Source organism: Cynoglossus semilaevis, chromosome 4, assembly GCF_000523025.1.
Source record: "Cynoglossus semilaevis isolate Cse_v1.0 chromosome 4, Cse_v1.0, whole genome shotgun sequence".
NCBI lineage: Eukaryota > Metazoa > Chordata > Actinopteri > Pleuronectiformes > Cynoglossidae > Cynoglossus > Cynoglossus semilaevis.
Window position 1 is genome coordinate 17367880 of NC_024310.1, and position 15226 is coordinate 17383105.

Here is a 15226-nt window from a genome sequence, read left to right on the forward strand (position 1 = left end):
ATCAAGCTTGTATCTGAATCCTGCTGTGAACCAGAAGCTGCTGTGAGCTGGGGATTCAAACGCTCCTCTGTCAGAGCACCGCAGCACTGTACTTGACATGATGGTTTTCACATGTTGCATACAGCTCGATCATATGGAGAGCAAGCTGAACGAGAAGGTGTCCAAACTCCAGAGGTGCCAGGAGAAGAAGCTGCAGCTGGAGGAGACGGTTCAGCGTCTGCAGCCGCAGCTCCGAGACATGAAGAACACCCTGGAAAAATACACCAAAAGCATGACTGTACGTCAGAAACACTTCATATAAAGTTGTTTGAATTTGAATCAACACGTGCAAGTGTGTCACAGAGAATTGTTCTCTGTTCTCTCTTCAGAGTCTTGCTGATCAGGAGGCTCATCTGAAACTTCAGATAAAGGAACTGGAGGCCAATGTTCTGGCAGCCGCCCCAGACAAAGCCAAGCAGAAGCAACTGGAGAAGAGCCTGGAAGCCTTCAAGAAAGGTGGGCTCCTCTAAGGGCCATCAGTCAAGTTAACACTTTAAACTAATTAATCAAAGGGTGGATTAATCATGATTGTATATTTACATATATATGATGGCAGGTCTGTGTTTCACATTTGCCTTTACCCAAGACTAGTGGTGTTTTGGCAACAATCAGGTGATACGATACATGACACAACTTAGGGACAATGATATGATGTTTGCTGCAATGCTATAGGCATGAAAATGTGGGTTTTTCTTTTACAATTTAACTGTAGGAAAACAACATAATAAATCGTGCTGTTCCATGCTTAACATCAGGTTACTAAAGCTGGAACAGAGGGAGCTACATCTGTATTCACTAGTAAAGTAAAATTAAAAAAGCAAAATAAAATGAACCAACACCATCAATATTTGTGTTTAAAAAATAGTGATGTTGAATATCAATATGATATTGTGAAATGAAATACTGCGATATTTTGGTGTATCCCTTTTTCCTTACTCTCATACTTGGGACTAATTCAAAATATTCTAAAAATCTAGCTGTATAGAGTTGGTGGATTTTAGTCATATTTACTGTTTGTATCATGACTGTGATACAGAACATATTTTCATAGTAGAACATGTGGAGAATTGAATGAATGGTGGAATGAAACAAATTTTGAACTCACTTTTTCTCATTTGACTTTCTCAGACTATGAGGCAGCTTCTGTCAAAGCAGGGAAAGTGGAGAATGAGGTGAAGAGACTCCATAACCTGATTGTTGACATCAACAGTCACAAGCTAAAGGCTCAGCAGGACAAGCTGGACAAGATCAACAAAGAGCTGGATGACTGCTCGTCCACCATCACCAAGGCCAAAGTAGCCATAAAGACGGCCGATCGGTAATGCAACAGAAGACTCAGGGCGGGGACATAGAACTGCAGTGATGGGAAATGTCCTTCAGTGTGTCCACAACCACACAATGTTTTTGTCTAGAAATCCAAAATATTTGACATTCACACTCGAGATACTGAAACCAGAGAATGTGTCTCAATTCATAACTAATGTAACACACAAACTCGATGAAAAATATTTGTTGAATTTTTGGTGTCTTAATAATTAATTATTGAACTAATCACTGTAGCTCTGAAGCAGAGACTAATGATTAATTCACCAACTGTTGGTCAGGAGAATTTAATCGTCCTGCAGCAGATGAGAAGAGTAAACATCTCAGAGCAGCTGGTGTCTGACTTTCACTTTATGGAAAAGGAAAAACAGGTAACAGCCACCACTGTGGATAGATTTCCTAACAATGTGTCCTCTGCAGTAACCTGAAGAAGAGTGAGGAGAGTGTGAGTCGTGTGCAGGAGGAGCTGGAGGAGAATGAGAAGTTGATGCTGGAGCTCACAGAACAGCTGAAGAAACTGGAGGACGAAGCTGGGGAGACCATGAAGGCCTGTGAGGAGGCTGAGGTCAGAACAACTTCCACCTTGTGGATGATAACTTTCTCTCTGTAGTAGCAGTAGTAGTATCTGTGATAAGATCACGTTCTGAAAAAGGGCCGGTGTTAAGTGTCACAACCAATGAGAGCATTTGGAGGCGGGGCTAAATCCACTGCAGCGCTCAGAAACAGAATTTAAGAAAGCTACTGACATTTTACATTTAACATGTTTTTGTCTTTTAGATTTAGACAATAGAGAAATACATTTGTCTCCAACTAGTTGTATTTTCAGTACCAGAGTAGTGCATTAACCAGGGGTGGCTACTTAATCACTGCTAATGACCATGTGTGGAACCTATTGTACATGCATTGGCGTTGACAAAGTTTTGTTCCTCCAGACTGCTCTTCCTGAGGTGCAGGAACAGTACCAGGGTGTGCTGAAGGAGATAAAGATCCTGCAGCAGCAGGAGCATGCGCTGCAGGAGCAGTCGCTCAGCGTCCGTCTGAAGGTGGAGCAGATCGACGCCAGCATCTGTGAACACAACAATAAGATCAAACACTGGCAGAAAGAGGTGAGTGAAGAACCAGGAGGTCTGGATCTGTCAGGGCACTGTTGCCACTCATGACAATAATCGGTGTGTAATTAAACTCACCGTTTGGTGAAGGTTATTTAGTGACGATGTGGTCACATAGACTGGTTCTGTTTGTCTTTCAGTCTGTGCACTGACTGTTGATGATTTTTCTTTGTTGTTTTTTTTATCTCACAGGCTTCAAAGTTGTCTCTTCACAGCATGGAAGACAAACCAGCAGAAGAACTTCCTGTTTACTCTGCAGCTCAGCTGGAGGAAATCTCTGACCCGAATGTCATCATCAACAAGATGATCACCTTGGAGGCGCAGTGTGCTCAGATGAAGCCCAACCTGGGAGCCATTGCTGAGTACAAAAAGAAGGTAGCATCTGAATTCAGATCTTTTCAACTCTAATGATTTGAATATAAAACTTTAAATGAACTTCAACTCTGTGTGTGTGTTTCTCAGGAGGAGCTGTACCTGCAGCGTGTTGCTCAGCTGGACGAGATCACCTCAGAGAGAGACAAGTTCAAGCTGGCCTCCGAGAACCTGCGCAAACAGCGTCTCAACGAGTTCATGACAGGCTTCAACATGATCACCAACAAGCTGAAGGAAAACTACCAGATGCTGACACTTGGTGGCGATGCAGAGCTGGAGCTGGTGGACAGCTTAGATCCTTTCTCTGAGGGCATCAATTTCAGGTACAAATATTTTAAATAAATATTAAATATTTTATCAGCACAGCTCAGATGTTATTTAAATTCAGAGATGTTTTTGTTCAAATGAAGAGCTGCATCAATAACACACTGAGAAACATTCAAGGTATCCTTAAGAGCAGAGGTTCTCAAACTATGGAGCCCATGCTGCCAGTGGTTTTTGGGCTCCCTCTAGTGGAGTTTTCCGATTAGTATTGGGTGAGTTACACTAGTTGTTAAATACAGCTGTGTGTCCCAGCTTTCTTTGTTGTGTGTGTTGTTGTGGTATAACTGTACTTGTTGGGGCCATTTTTTGGCCAAGTGCTGGGGACATTGTGAGTTAGGATTAGAATTAGGGTTAGGATTTAGAAGGTTAGAGTGAGGTGCTGGAGAATGTCTGTGTAAGTGGTCACAAAAACCAGCATGTGAGTGTGTATCATGAAAAATACTCTAATAATCTCATTAGGAATAAATGTAGAGACTAAAACTATTTATGGACTAATTGACTCAATTCTGTTAAGAAAGTAAATGGATTAGACTGGATTTTTTCTAAAGGCTTTAAAGTTGTCTTTCTGCTCCTTTTTTTTCCATCTTACTTACAGCGTTCGTCCTCCAAAGAAGAGCTGGAAGAAGATCTTCAATCTGTCAGGAGGAGAGAAGACGTTGAGCTCCCTAGCTTTGGTGTTTGCTCTGCACCACTACAAACCCACACCACTCTACTTTATGGACGAGATCGACGCTGCGCTGGATTTCAAGAACGTCTCCATCGTTGCCTGTTACATTTACGTGAGTGTGAAACGGTGTCACAGAGAAGATGAGCAGAAGGTTGTGCTGCGTTCCTGCAGCAGCTGCTCTGAAAATAAATCTGAAGTTGAAATGAAAATCTCTAAACTCATATTGTCATTTTCCTCCTCCTCCTGTCTGTGCAGGAACAAACAAAGAATGCTCAGTTCATCATCATCTCTCTGAGGAACAACATGTTCGAGATTGCAGATCGCCTCATCGGCATCTACAAGACTCACAACACCACCAAGAATGTGGGAATCAACCCCAAAACCATTGTTTTGAAGGCGCAGCAGGCTGTCACAGCTTAGGACTGAAGAAACCTGGGTTTTTATTTTTTCCTTTTCTCACAGATGTATATATTCTGTTTGTGTAAATGTTTGTCTCTTCTATCAACTACATGCTGCTATCTTTTACTCTATGAATCAATAAATGTCTTCTTAAAGTTTCCTGTCGTTCTTGTGATCGTTAATATGACGGCACCCACACCTGAAAGTGCCTGGTTTGACTTTGATGAACTGTGGTTGACGAGTCTCTGTTGACATGGCAGATTTTTTGATACGTGTTAAACCAGGATATGACACGATGATTCAAACAGACCCTGGCACAGGGAATCCTACATTCAGTTTCTATAAAAGTATGTTCAGCAAAAAAACAAAAACAAATATCATAATAAACAACATACTCACTGTGGAGCCTGTTGGTGGCTGTGTTGTGCGCAGGTACTTTTCATCAGAAGAAACTGAAGCTCTGGTCTGAGTGGAGAGAATTAACAAGATTTATAAAGAGCAGTTTCTCAACCTGAGGTCACCAACTTTTTAGAGGATATTTTAGAGGTATATGTGTATATATGTATTTATGCATGTATATATATATATATATATTTATAAATATTGTGTTCATTTTGCAAGAATATATACATTCTTTTGAAACATACAAATTAAATGTATTATTAAAGACCAAAAGAGATTATGTATGAGTATATATATGTTATATATCCTGGATGAAAAAACATTGACCTTTAAATATGATGTGTTAACCAATAACACTATATATTATTGTTCTAATGCCTGAAAAATAATCCAGTGGTTATCTGTTCAGGCAAATGAGAAACAATCATACACAGTCACACCTGTAGTCAGTTTGGACTAACAGTTAACCTGAAGAACACCTACACACGGAGAGAACAGGTATGAACCACTCGTTACAACGTTAACGTTATAAGGTTAAATACCTCAATGCATGCCTTAAACAAAATTAACACTGGAAGTTCCCTTTAAGGATGGACAGTTTTCTACTGCGCAACACTGCCCCTCATGATTTCCAGCGGTACTGCTCTGTTTCATGCTTTGGCCATTACATCAAAAGCTTTCCGAAAACATACCAAATAACACACGCAACTAACACGTCTATATGTGTATTTAGGAGTTAAGCATAAAGTAGCCTTCGGTCTGTGGTAATGTGACCGCTTGGACAATACCATTGTGTATTTTACACTAGTGCAAACACGGTACGATGACGACTGGTTCTGCTAGCTGCTTTCTGGTACAGATAGAATGAGAGGGACTGATATATAAACACATTTATTCCCACAGTACAGACAGAATATTTAAATGTATAAAAAGGTCACAAAGATTCTGTGAAATATGAGTTCAAACAGATTATTCTGTATTTCTGTCTGTTGGGAGACTTCAGTGTTTCCTAAGAAAATGTGGTAGTTTTGTTGATGACATAATTAAGTAGGGAGTGTGACGAGAATAAAGGAGAGCTCAGTCCTTGATATGTAATAAAAAAGTCAGAGGTACAGGGCTGGGACCAAGAAGTCCAACTATGGTACATGGTGTAAAGGTCTGAGCGGTCATCAATATGACAACAGACCATAATATATGTTGAACACTGTGGTCTGCTCTTCAGTACACCCAGGAGAGCTAGGATCTGAACCTGTAACCCTTCAACTACAAGCCCAACCCTTTAACTAATAGGCTTAATGGTGCAAAATTATTTAAACAACATGACATTTCACACCTTGTTGATTTAAACTTCTTCTTAAAGATATATTTTCTCCAAACTCAGTCCTTTGACTTGAATTTTCTAACACATTTACCAGGTGTCAAACTGTGTCCATGTTGGAAACATGTTGGTGTTAATTCCACTGCAGTTGTCATTAATCTGAATAAGACCAAACCCTGACGCTAAACTGAAGGGACTTCAAAACACACAGGCATGACCTGCAGTGCATTGTGGGTAAATGCTTAGGTGTAAATAGTGTGTCGTTGTTCTCCAACAGTCTCCGGTTCTGTCACTGTAACAGCCGTCAGTCACATCACTCGACTGTTGAATTGTTTGTGTTCTCCTCAGCGTCCAGTCAGAGCTGAGCGTTGATCACAGCCGTCAGCTGCTGAAAGGCTGTTTCCACGGCGGCAGAGAGCTGGGCCCTCCACCTGTCCACAGCAGCCTCCGTCACTGCCTTTAGCGACACCAGCAGGTCCCACATCGGTGTGATGAGGTCACAGTTCAGGCAGTGGAGCAGCTGACTGAGGTGAGAGAGCAGGGAGAAGCCCAGCGAAGCCCCGCCCACTGGGTTCATCCAGAGGGCTGCTCCCAGCAGCAGCATCAGCAGCAGCAGCAGCCCACACAGTGCTGCACCAAAGGTGGGCTGCGGCTCACAGCCCACGTGCCCAGCCTGGCCATCGGCCCGTTCGCCCCCCGTCTCAGTGCCGCCGCATCTGGAGCAGCAACTCACTTTGGGAACGGGGGCTTGGTCCAGGGTGCCGATGGTAACGGCAGACCAGTGCTGCTGCAGGTACTCGGCCGCCCGTGGACTGATGGACAGGTTGATGACGGAGGGCAGTGGAGTGTTGATGAAGTCATCCACCCGCTCTCGGAACAAATGCACCTTCTCCAGGAAGAGCAGCGGCGACTCCTCCTCCTCCACTGATGAACCCAGGGACACCAGGTCCAGCTGCTCCTCCTGACAGAACAACAGTGTTTCCAGAGCAACAGTTGTCAACGTCAACAATAGCTACAACCCGCAGTGAATACTCTCATATGAACTTGGGCTGACAGATGAATGCATTTTTAATATGATTATTTACAGGGTAAATGTGGATTAATTAATCATGAGTAACCAAGTTAGATATACCAAGTATTATGGTAAGTCAAAAACATTCTATTATTTTTACTAATGTTAACATTGTATATTTTAAAAATGTCACAATGTGACAGCGGGTCAGTCCCACCTGGAGTTCTTTCACTCGGTGGATTAGTGGGTCATAGGCTCGGGACACGTCTGTGGCAGCCTTATCCAACGCCTCCAGGAAGGCTTGTTTCTTCTTGGCCAACGCTGCCTCCAGTGTCTGAAAGAACTGGTTCACTTCCTGTTTGTTCTGCCTCACCACGCCTTCACAGCGAGTCTTCTCCTGCTCCAGCTGCTCTGCTAGTTCACACACCTGTAGAAGGACCAGAGGAGGGGTGGGGGTCAGGGGTGAGGGGGTGAGGGACAGTCATCACACCTGCATCTGTTTTTATTTTACTGCACACACGTTGAAGGGATTCTCACCTGCGCCCATCTGTGCTCAGAGAGTCGGGAGAGCAGCGAGGTGGGCGTCTGTTTTTCTCGGATGAACGCCGCCTGCAGGTCGTCTATGGGATGGCCCTGGTGCTCTCCCGTGGTCAGACACAGGCCGCAGATCAACGTTCGATCCTTCACGCAGTACATGTTCAGTGGCTGCCTGTTGTGCTCGGGGCAGGAGGGGGGGCGGGGCTCGCTGTCCCTCTGGTACTAAGACAGTGAGTGAAGACACACAGCTGAACCACAGGATTTCACTCTGACACCATGTCTCAGCTGAACAAAGGTTTTCATCTCCTACTTTCTCAATGATGGCTCGCAGGGACACGTTGGTGGGCAGGGCATCCACGCCCGATGGTGGCAGCTCTACCACGCTGCGACAGTTGGGGCATTTCAGTGGCATGCGGAGTGGACGCCAGATGGAGTAGTTTGTGGATGTCTGGAGCAGGCTGTCCAAGCAGCTCTTGCAGAAGGTGTGTGAACACGGCAGCACTCGAGGGTCAGAGAACAGAGAGTAGCAAACAGAACAGGTCAGGTCCTCCTCTAAGATGTCCATGCTGGAGACAAGGGACCAGGTGTGGACTGGCTGAAGAACTGAATGTGTTGCACCTGTTCAGCAAAAACACATCGACTCCTTCAACATCCAAAAGACAAGAGTTAAAACAGTGGGACAGTCGGTAATTACATTAGGATTTACATCATTCCCTTCAGTCGTGACTCACTGTCACAGTCAAGCACAACAAAAAGATTTATTTCATTATTGATTACATCAGTTCAGCTCAATAACGTGTCTCCAAGAGGTCGACCAGGATGGACTGAGCCGAGAGACACTTCCTAAATGTTTGGACTTGTCATACACTGTTGTTGGACATACTGTTTAAACAGTCTTTCCAATGCAAAAAGAAACTTTGTTACCTAAAAAATTAAAAAGCAAACACACAACATCACTGTGTCAGTGTGTGACAGGTGATGTACAGTACTAAACTGACAGTAGCTGCATCTGACTAAAGGTCTGGCTCCTGTTACAGGTCATGTAACGTGTGTGGATGTCCTCCTCCTGTTACAGTCTGTACTGCAGACAATAGACAGTGTAAACTCACAGACAGTAGTCAGCTTCCATCTATTAAGCTGTAAAAATAATACCTTTTTTGATAAAAACGTAGCTTATTAAATATATGGATGGTAGACAGAGTAATGAAACATAATACTTGAACTAACAGTTTTTTAATCACTGTTGTTCTAAAGTTTTTAATGGAACAGAAAGCCTATGGTCGACAGTGGACACTATATTTAGTTCCACTCTGGAATGCTAACCATTCTATGCTATGTATTTTCCTGCTAAAATACATTGGTTAAATATACGATAAACACAATAAATTATCACAATAAGTACTGCGGTCATGAATGCCAATATACCATCGAACATATTTTCATTTAGAAACTACAAAGAGCAAACCGGGCCATTTTTGTTTGTGAATAAAAGACGCTGTTGTTTTATTTGCGATGGAAAAAATTAGAAATAACCTGGCTACACTGGCATAACTAACTCTACACTTCCAAATTCTCCAGACTATTACGCCGAAAACATTACTGCTTTGCTGTAATAGTTATAATTAACTACACATCGTCAATGTTGTCTTTTCACATTCGGTCAGTAAAACTTACATTTAAAAAAAACAAAATGCTGTTTTTTTTTTAACTCACCGTCTGCTAGAAGTAAAAACGCATCTCGCCCTAACACAGCTGTCATTTCCTGTTCCTTGTCATGATGTGTTCAAATACACTCGGAAAATAAGTTACTCTCAAAAGAAAGACGGGGGAGCGTTAATAACTGGGCCTTTACGTACAAATACGAACATGTCAACTGTTCGTCGTTCGTGACTCAGCTCATACGGTTCTTTGAGATACAGTTAAAAACAATGTCTAGAGAAAATTCGGGAAAACTTGATACGTTTTGGAGTGGAATAGATGTCCCTTTAAGGACCGTCTTTAAATGCGTCGTATTCACATTTCGTCATACGCATGCGTAAAAACGGTTTGCCTGTCCAATCAAGATCCCCATTTTTCATTCGAATTCAACGTCAACCGTTAGGAGAAAAACAACGACGTCACAGCTGTTCAACTCTTTCAAAATAAAACAATAGAAATTCGGTTATTAATCACACACCACACCATCACAGAGCACACACATACAGGCACATGGTTTTGGTTTCACTATTTATTTTTGAAGACAACCTATTAGGTGTAGCCTATCTCCCCAAAAACTTTCCTTTTGGGCAAACCACCTTTTTTCTCTTCCATTTAATAATCTTAGATTTGAAACCACATGTATGCTAACAAGGAATGCTGCAAAAAATATATACCCCTATGTTCAACAGAAGGTTTATGAGCACAAAGTGTAATCATTTACTACAGTGTTTGGAGTTTAACACAAAAATGGAAAAGGGTAAGCTCTTACATCTAGCTGGTAGAAGGGGGACGGGAGGAGTGGGGCTATAGACGGTAAGGTACTACATGTACAGCAAACTTGTTCATGGGTTTATTAATTATTCAGAAGGACCCATTCAGGACAACTCGCGCCTCCTTTCACCTCCCAAGAAAAGGGAGGTTAGCATCCCCCTCTAATCTATGAGATAGTTTAGCAGATTTGTCGCTACCGTTCCCGAAATCTGACTCATTATTCTCTCAAGTATCGCTAGAAAGCATCATAGGATTACTCTAGGAGTACTACAAAGATTGTGGTAGAGTGATGCGTATTACTGTGGAGGCTGTTGGCAGGTCCAGACCTCTGAAACTGACCAACACGCCTTCAGAAAGACGTCAGGCCTCACTTTTGCGATACATGTGCAAACCCTTAAAGATTAATTATCAAATAGGACACAAGTTAAGGGGGAGGGGTTGGGGGTAGTAACATGTAACATTTAAGCACAGTTTTACTTAAAATGAAAATTACACTGTATCCACAGCCTATGAAAACTAAAATGTCCTAAAAAAAAAGTAACTGTGCTATAGTTTAGTACATGCAAAGGTTATGATTCACAATCCTACATGACATGGCTGTTGTTCTTCTCTCGATGATAATTCAAAGCTATGGCAACAGTACTGCAAAGCAGTGATTTTTGCTGTAAAATTGAAGGGCAAACGATTCAGTATCGGGGGGAGGAAGGGAGTCGGGGCAGGGGGATCACGGTGTCATTTGGTTAATTATAGTGTTGTTTCTGAATTTCACAGCATCAAGCCCATGACTGGTATGTAGGTTCAGTTGTGAGGATGGAATATGATGGTCATCAATCACTGTTACAGAAGCAATGAAACTAAAAGCTGAAACTAAAAAAAAAAAGTATCATAAAAGGGAACACACTGGAGGCAAAGAAAAAGCCCAAAAAGCCACCAAATGCATCTTCATACAATGCACTGCTGCTCCACTCGTGCCAACTGCATTGTCCAGTGTCAATTAATACTAACATAACATTAACTCAAAACAAAAATATAATCCTTGTGATGACGATTTGTTTTCATATCCAAAGTTCTTCCTTTTAGGGATATATAGAGGATTAGCCTTTTTCATCCAAAGGCCTGACACCTTTGATGACCTCATTGTTGCGTTTCTCATTTTCATTTCTCTCCAGATGTTGTATTTGTTTCTTTTTCTCCATCTCTGCATGCGTTCTCACCCAGCCTTGCATTCTCCCAGTCACGCACGCAGCCAAGCACACACAACTCATCCGTCCATTCTCTCGCACATGCGACACGCGCAGCTGGACTCCGACCTCACCCGCCAGGGGGAGAGGGTGGTGCCCCAATCGGGGCATCTTGTTGGAGGAGATGAACCTGGCTCCTCTGTACTGAGTCCAGTCATTCATACACAATGGGTCCATTCACACACATGTCTGATAGCGTGGCCGATTGGTTGGAGGGGCACGTCGAGGATGGCGCCCTCTCTAGTCGGTGGACCGCAGATTTGTGATGGTTTGAGGTTCATCTCAGTTGATAATTATAACGTTCTATTCATTTGTGTGATTTGTTACTTTTGGATGTCTTTGGATCTCCCCAGGCAAACATCAAGTTTTTTTTTGTTGTCATTTGAAGTAGTATTCCGAAGACGACAGCTCCAATAACACAGAAGTTATGTCGGCACGTCTCTCAACACATTTGATGTAGATGTTTTGCTTTTTTTTGCAACATGTAGCCACTCATTCTCACTCGCACCCACTCGCCATCTCAAACTTCATTTGGACTGGTTCCTCTGGAATGCCAAATGAAATCCACACATTTTTCTCTCAGATAAGATGCAGCCATGGATCCCACGAGCTAAGCACAATGGATCAAATTTCTCACACTCTCGCTCTCTCTCGCTCTTTCTCTCCTAATTTTTTTTATGTTGAACAGAGTGCTGCATCGTAAACAAAACTCCAGAATACCCCAGATGTCGTCTAGAACTGGAATCCCTCTGCTGGCACGTTGGCGGAGTTAAAGCCGTAAGTTCCGCCCTGGATGGACTCTGGGACCAGGCTGGTGTCTTCATCAATCTGAATGTCAATCAGGTCGACACAGCATTAATGACACAGGAAGTAACTGTGACTAAAACACTTGTTAAGCTAAAATACTCAGCAGTACTTGAATGTCTAATGTCTAATCGACATATAATGCTTTTATATAATGAGAAAATGTCTGTAAACAAGAACTAAATCTATTATGATCATAAATACAACTCACATCATCAGATGAGAAGAACTGATCAATAATTTCATAAGCTAATTTGTAGATGTCTTCATTTTCATGGTTCTGGAGTTGCTCCACCTTTTCTAAGCCTGTGAGAGAAAAAGTTTAGAAAAAAAGTCACTATCACAGTTACTGTGTTGTGGCCAGAGTGGAAATAAACAAACAGGGATCTCACCTCCACACTCTTCAATGAGGTTAGCGATAGTTTCCGCTTCATCGTCGGCCATCTTCAGGATGTTGCTAAGACCGTCGAGGACGACCTGAACCACCTGAGCGTCTTTAACAGTGAGCAGGTTACAGAACGGAGGGATCACCTGCTTCTCAATAAGGTGCGCCACCTACAGACAAGGGGAAGCCAATGAGTCATAAAGCTATGAGGGCTTTTTTTCCCCCTCTTATAAAAAATTCCAAATCCCTCTTGACAGATAAATAAAGACAAAATCTGTTTCATTATTAATGGCAGTGGTTATTTTCTGCTGATTCTGGTAAAACTACTGCCATTTGTGTGAACAACGTTGGTCCATCCAGTTCTAAGAACAACACTTGTAGCCAAGTACATTTTGTTTAAAGATTCTACACACTCTCTCTCAGGTGAAATCTTTAAAAAAAAGAAAAGAAATCTTACTTGATCTTTCCTGCCACTTATTGTCAGGTTACTGATGGCCCAAGCAGCTTCCTTCTGAGTTCCAAAGTCACCCTGAAATAAAGAGGAAAGAACGAATGTTTAAGCACAAACAAAAAAAAACCCCAAAACACCTGAGAACACACACCCATCAGTGAAGACAGACCCCCAAATGGAACAGATACAAACCTTGTCCAGGAGATGAATGATCATGGGGACGAGCTTGGCATCAATGACAGCTTGCACCTGCTGTTGGTTGCCTGCTGTGATGTTGGACAAGAACCACACCGCCTCCTGCAGGACAACAAAGACACCAACAATATTTATGCACAAGAATGAAAAATGAATGGACAATTGTCCAGGCTTTAAGAAAGTCACCACATTAAAATGCATTTGTGGAATTGATGAACAAGGTGTTCAGGTGTGTTTGTGAACAACAAGTTCTCAAAGAGAACCGGTTCTCAATTCCCACCTTTTTCTGTTTGTATTAATGACTGTTTTTAAGCTGGATCAGAACCCAGAGGTCAGCTCAGAAAGGCTTGACCTCTGGTCGAGACCAAGTGCTGTGTGGGTGGGGCCTGGGCGATTCGTGGGGCTCTAATCATCGTACGGGTCACTAAAGAGGCCCCTTTTTTTTCAGTGACCTGTCTCAGATGCACTCCAATATCAACAGGGACACAAGGTCTCTGCACCCTTTAGCCACCAACCCAGAGAATCACACATTCAATAACAGACACGCGCCATTTTAACACCCCCCACCACCCACCCACCCAACCCCCTCATCCTGCCTAACTACAGCTACTCCAGCCGCTGGGATCTTCTTTGTGGTCTTCACAGCTCCTCGTTTCTGCAGTTAGCCATCTGTCTCATCTATTACCACACACACAGCATTCACACAAGCACAGAGTCTCTGATTTCATCACTTCCAAAAAACTGCAGTCGCTGAACCAATTATTTTGTGTGTGTAAAAGCCACAGAGCGTGTGTATATAAGTGGAGGAGATGTGCATCACATGGATTACCTTGTTAATTTTCTCCTTGGGGTGAGTGAGGAGGGCAGGGAAGTGGCTCAGGGTGTCACAGTTAAGAACCACCTGGGTCTGTTCATCAGTACCAGTCACTATGTTCCCAACAGCTCTCAGGGCAGCAGTCTGTGTGAGATGACATTTATGTTTTTTCAATCCAACAGTTACTAACAACAATCTTTTTCTACGCACTCAATACCAATTGTTAAAACAGAATAGAACCCTATAACCTCCCCTCAGGTCATCTTCTTTTGTGGGTCACAGTGTAAATGGTGCTGTGTTCACACAGAGTTGTTTCAATACCTGAACTTTGACCTCCTGGTGACTGAGCAGAGGGACCAGGTAAGGGACGATGCCAGAGTCAATGACCATCTGGATCTGCTCATTACCAGCGTCGGTCAGGTAGGACAGTGCCCACACTGTGTCCACCAGGATCTGAAGAGCCAAAAAAACAAATGTTTTGATGAAAAAGTCAAGCCAATTTTATTTGCATATCCCAAACAACAAATTTGTCTCATTGGACATCAAAGTTTCAAAACTTAAAAATTCCCCTTTTTTTAAACCAGAATTTTATTATTGAAATTATTATATTTATATATAATCTATATTATTTATTACAGAATTTTATGTCAAGAATTAACATAGTATTTACAATCTACGCTCATCAATACCTATGTTGTTATTTACAAATAAAATGGATCCATTACAAATAAAAACAGGTGTGACATCTACCGGCTGATGTTTTTCTGTTACAGCAATAAACAGAAGGTTTGTCATAATTAGGAATGTGGATTTAACTCAATCGCGATTAATCCAGGACTATCCTGCAATTAATTAGATTAAATTGGTATTCCTCTGACATTTGATGATTTAGGAACAAAGATCTCAGAACCAGACAATCACCGGCCCCAGGTCCCGCATACTCACGCTGACGTCGGTGTGGTGGATCAGCACACAGAGAGCAGGCAGAATCTGGGGGAAAAAGAGGGGGACATTAGATGGAGAAAAATGCTGTGCTTGATCAATAAAGATGCTGAGTCACTGCTTCTGTCAAACACACTTCACTTTTACTTCTGCATTAACAGCATCAGAATTAATGTGCTTTCAATTCAGCAGCCATTTTCAACTTTGTCTCTCTGAAACTTGAAGACATTTAATTCTCACAGATTTCAGAAATAAAACAAAGTAGTCAATGTTCCCAAAATAACAATTTTAACAGATTTAGCTCATCATAGACAAACAAAGACTGATCAATTGGCCATCAGCATATTTTTGGACTGTGGGTGAAGTCTAGTGGAGTAAATTGAAGAAAACTCTATACAAAAAGTTACCATCAGTTACCCTAAC

General features: G+C 42.3%; 3 protein-coding genes across 6 annotated transcripts in view; 1 reads left to right on the forward strand and 2 right to left on the reverse strand.

Annotated features, from left to right (window-relative positions):
- The window catches only part of smc4 (structural maintenance of chromosomes 4), a 17208-nt gene extending 12817 nt beyond the window's left edge, over positions 1-4391 (forward strand). For all 3 annotated transcript variants that reach the window (XM_008309721.3, XM_017031932.2, XM_025055101.1), the window contains 9 exons: positions 125-277; positions 369-495; positions 1168-1357; positions 1783-1927; positions 2295-2468; positions 2664-2846; positions 2934-3166; positions 3763-3946; positions 4090-4391. In XM_008309721.3, the coding sequence (XP_008307943.1) occupies positions 125-277; positions 369-495; positions 1168-1357; positions 1783-1927; positions 2295-2468; positions 2664-2846; positions 2934-3166; positions 3763-3946; positions 4090-4254 (1554 nt within the window). In that variant the 3' untranslated portion in view covers positions 4255-4391. The remainder of the gene's footprint in view (positions 1-124; positions 278-368; positions 496-1167; positions 1358-1782; positions 1928-2294; positions 2469-2663; positions 2847-2933; positions 3167-3762; positions 3947-4089) is intronic.
- A 1119-nt stretch (positions 4392-5510) lies between these two features.
- Positions 5511-9561, reverse strand: trim59 (tripartite motif containing 59). 2 transcript variants are annotated; one of them, XM_008309722.3, is made up of 5 exons: positions 9216-9561; positions 7813-8120; positions 7503-7724; positions 7183-7392; positions 5511-6914 (listed from the first exon to the last, which is right to left on the reverse strand). In XM_008309722.3, the coding sequence occupies exons 1-5, from the start codon at positions 9259-9261 to the stop codon at positions 6309-6311; spliced, it is 1392 nt and encodes a 463-aa protein (XP_008307944.1). In that variant the 5' UTR covers positions 9262-9561; the 3' UTR covers positions 5511-6308. The 2 variants fall into 2 exon arrangements, with proteins under 2 accessions (XP_008307944.1, XP_008307945.1); XM_008309723.3 differs by having other exon boundaries at positions 7813-8145.
- Positions 9562-9719: 158 nt separating this feature from the next.
- kpna4 (karyopherin alpha 4 (importin alpha 3)) overlaps positions 9720-15226 on the reverse strand; it is a 13462-nt gene continuing 7955 nt past the window's right edge. Inside the window, exons 10-17 of the mRNA XM_008309725.3 lie at positions 14807-14851; positions 14183-14314; positions 13877-14005; positions 13045-13149; positions 12859-12930; positions 12409-12571; positions 12228-12322; positions 9720-12040 (exon numbers count right to left, since the gene is read on the reverse strand). Of these exons, the coding sequence (XP_008307947.1) occupies positions 11945-12040; positions 12228-12322; positions 12409-12571; positions 12859-12930; positions 13045-13149; positions 13877-14005; positions 14183-14314; positions 14807-14851 (837 nt within the window). The 3' untranslated portion in view covers positions 9720-11944. The remainder of the gene's footprint in view (positions 12041-12227; positions 12323-12408; positions 12572-12858; positions 12931-13044; positions 13150-13876; positions 14006-14182; positions 14315-14806; positions 14852-15226) is intronic.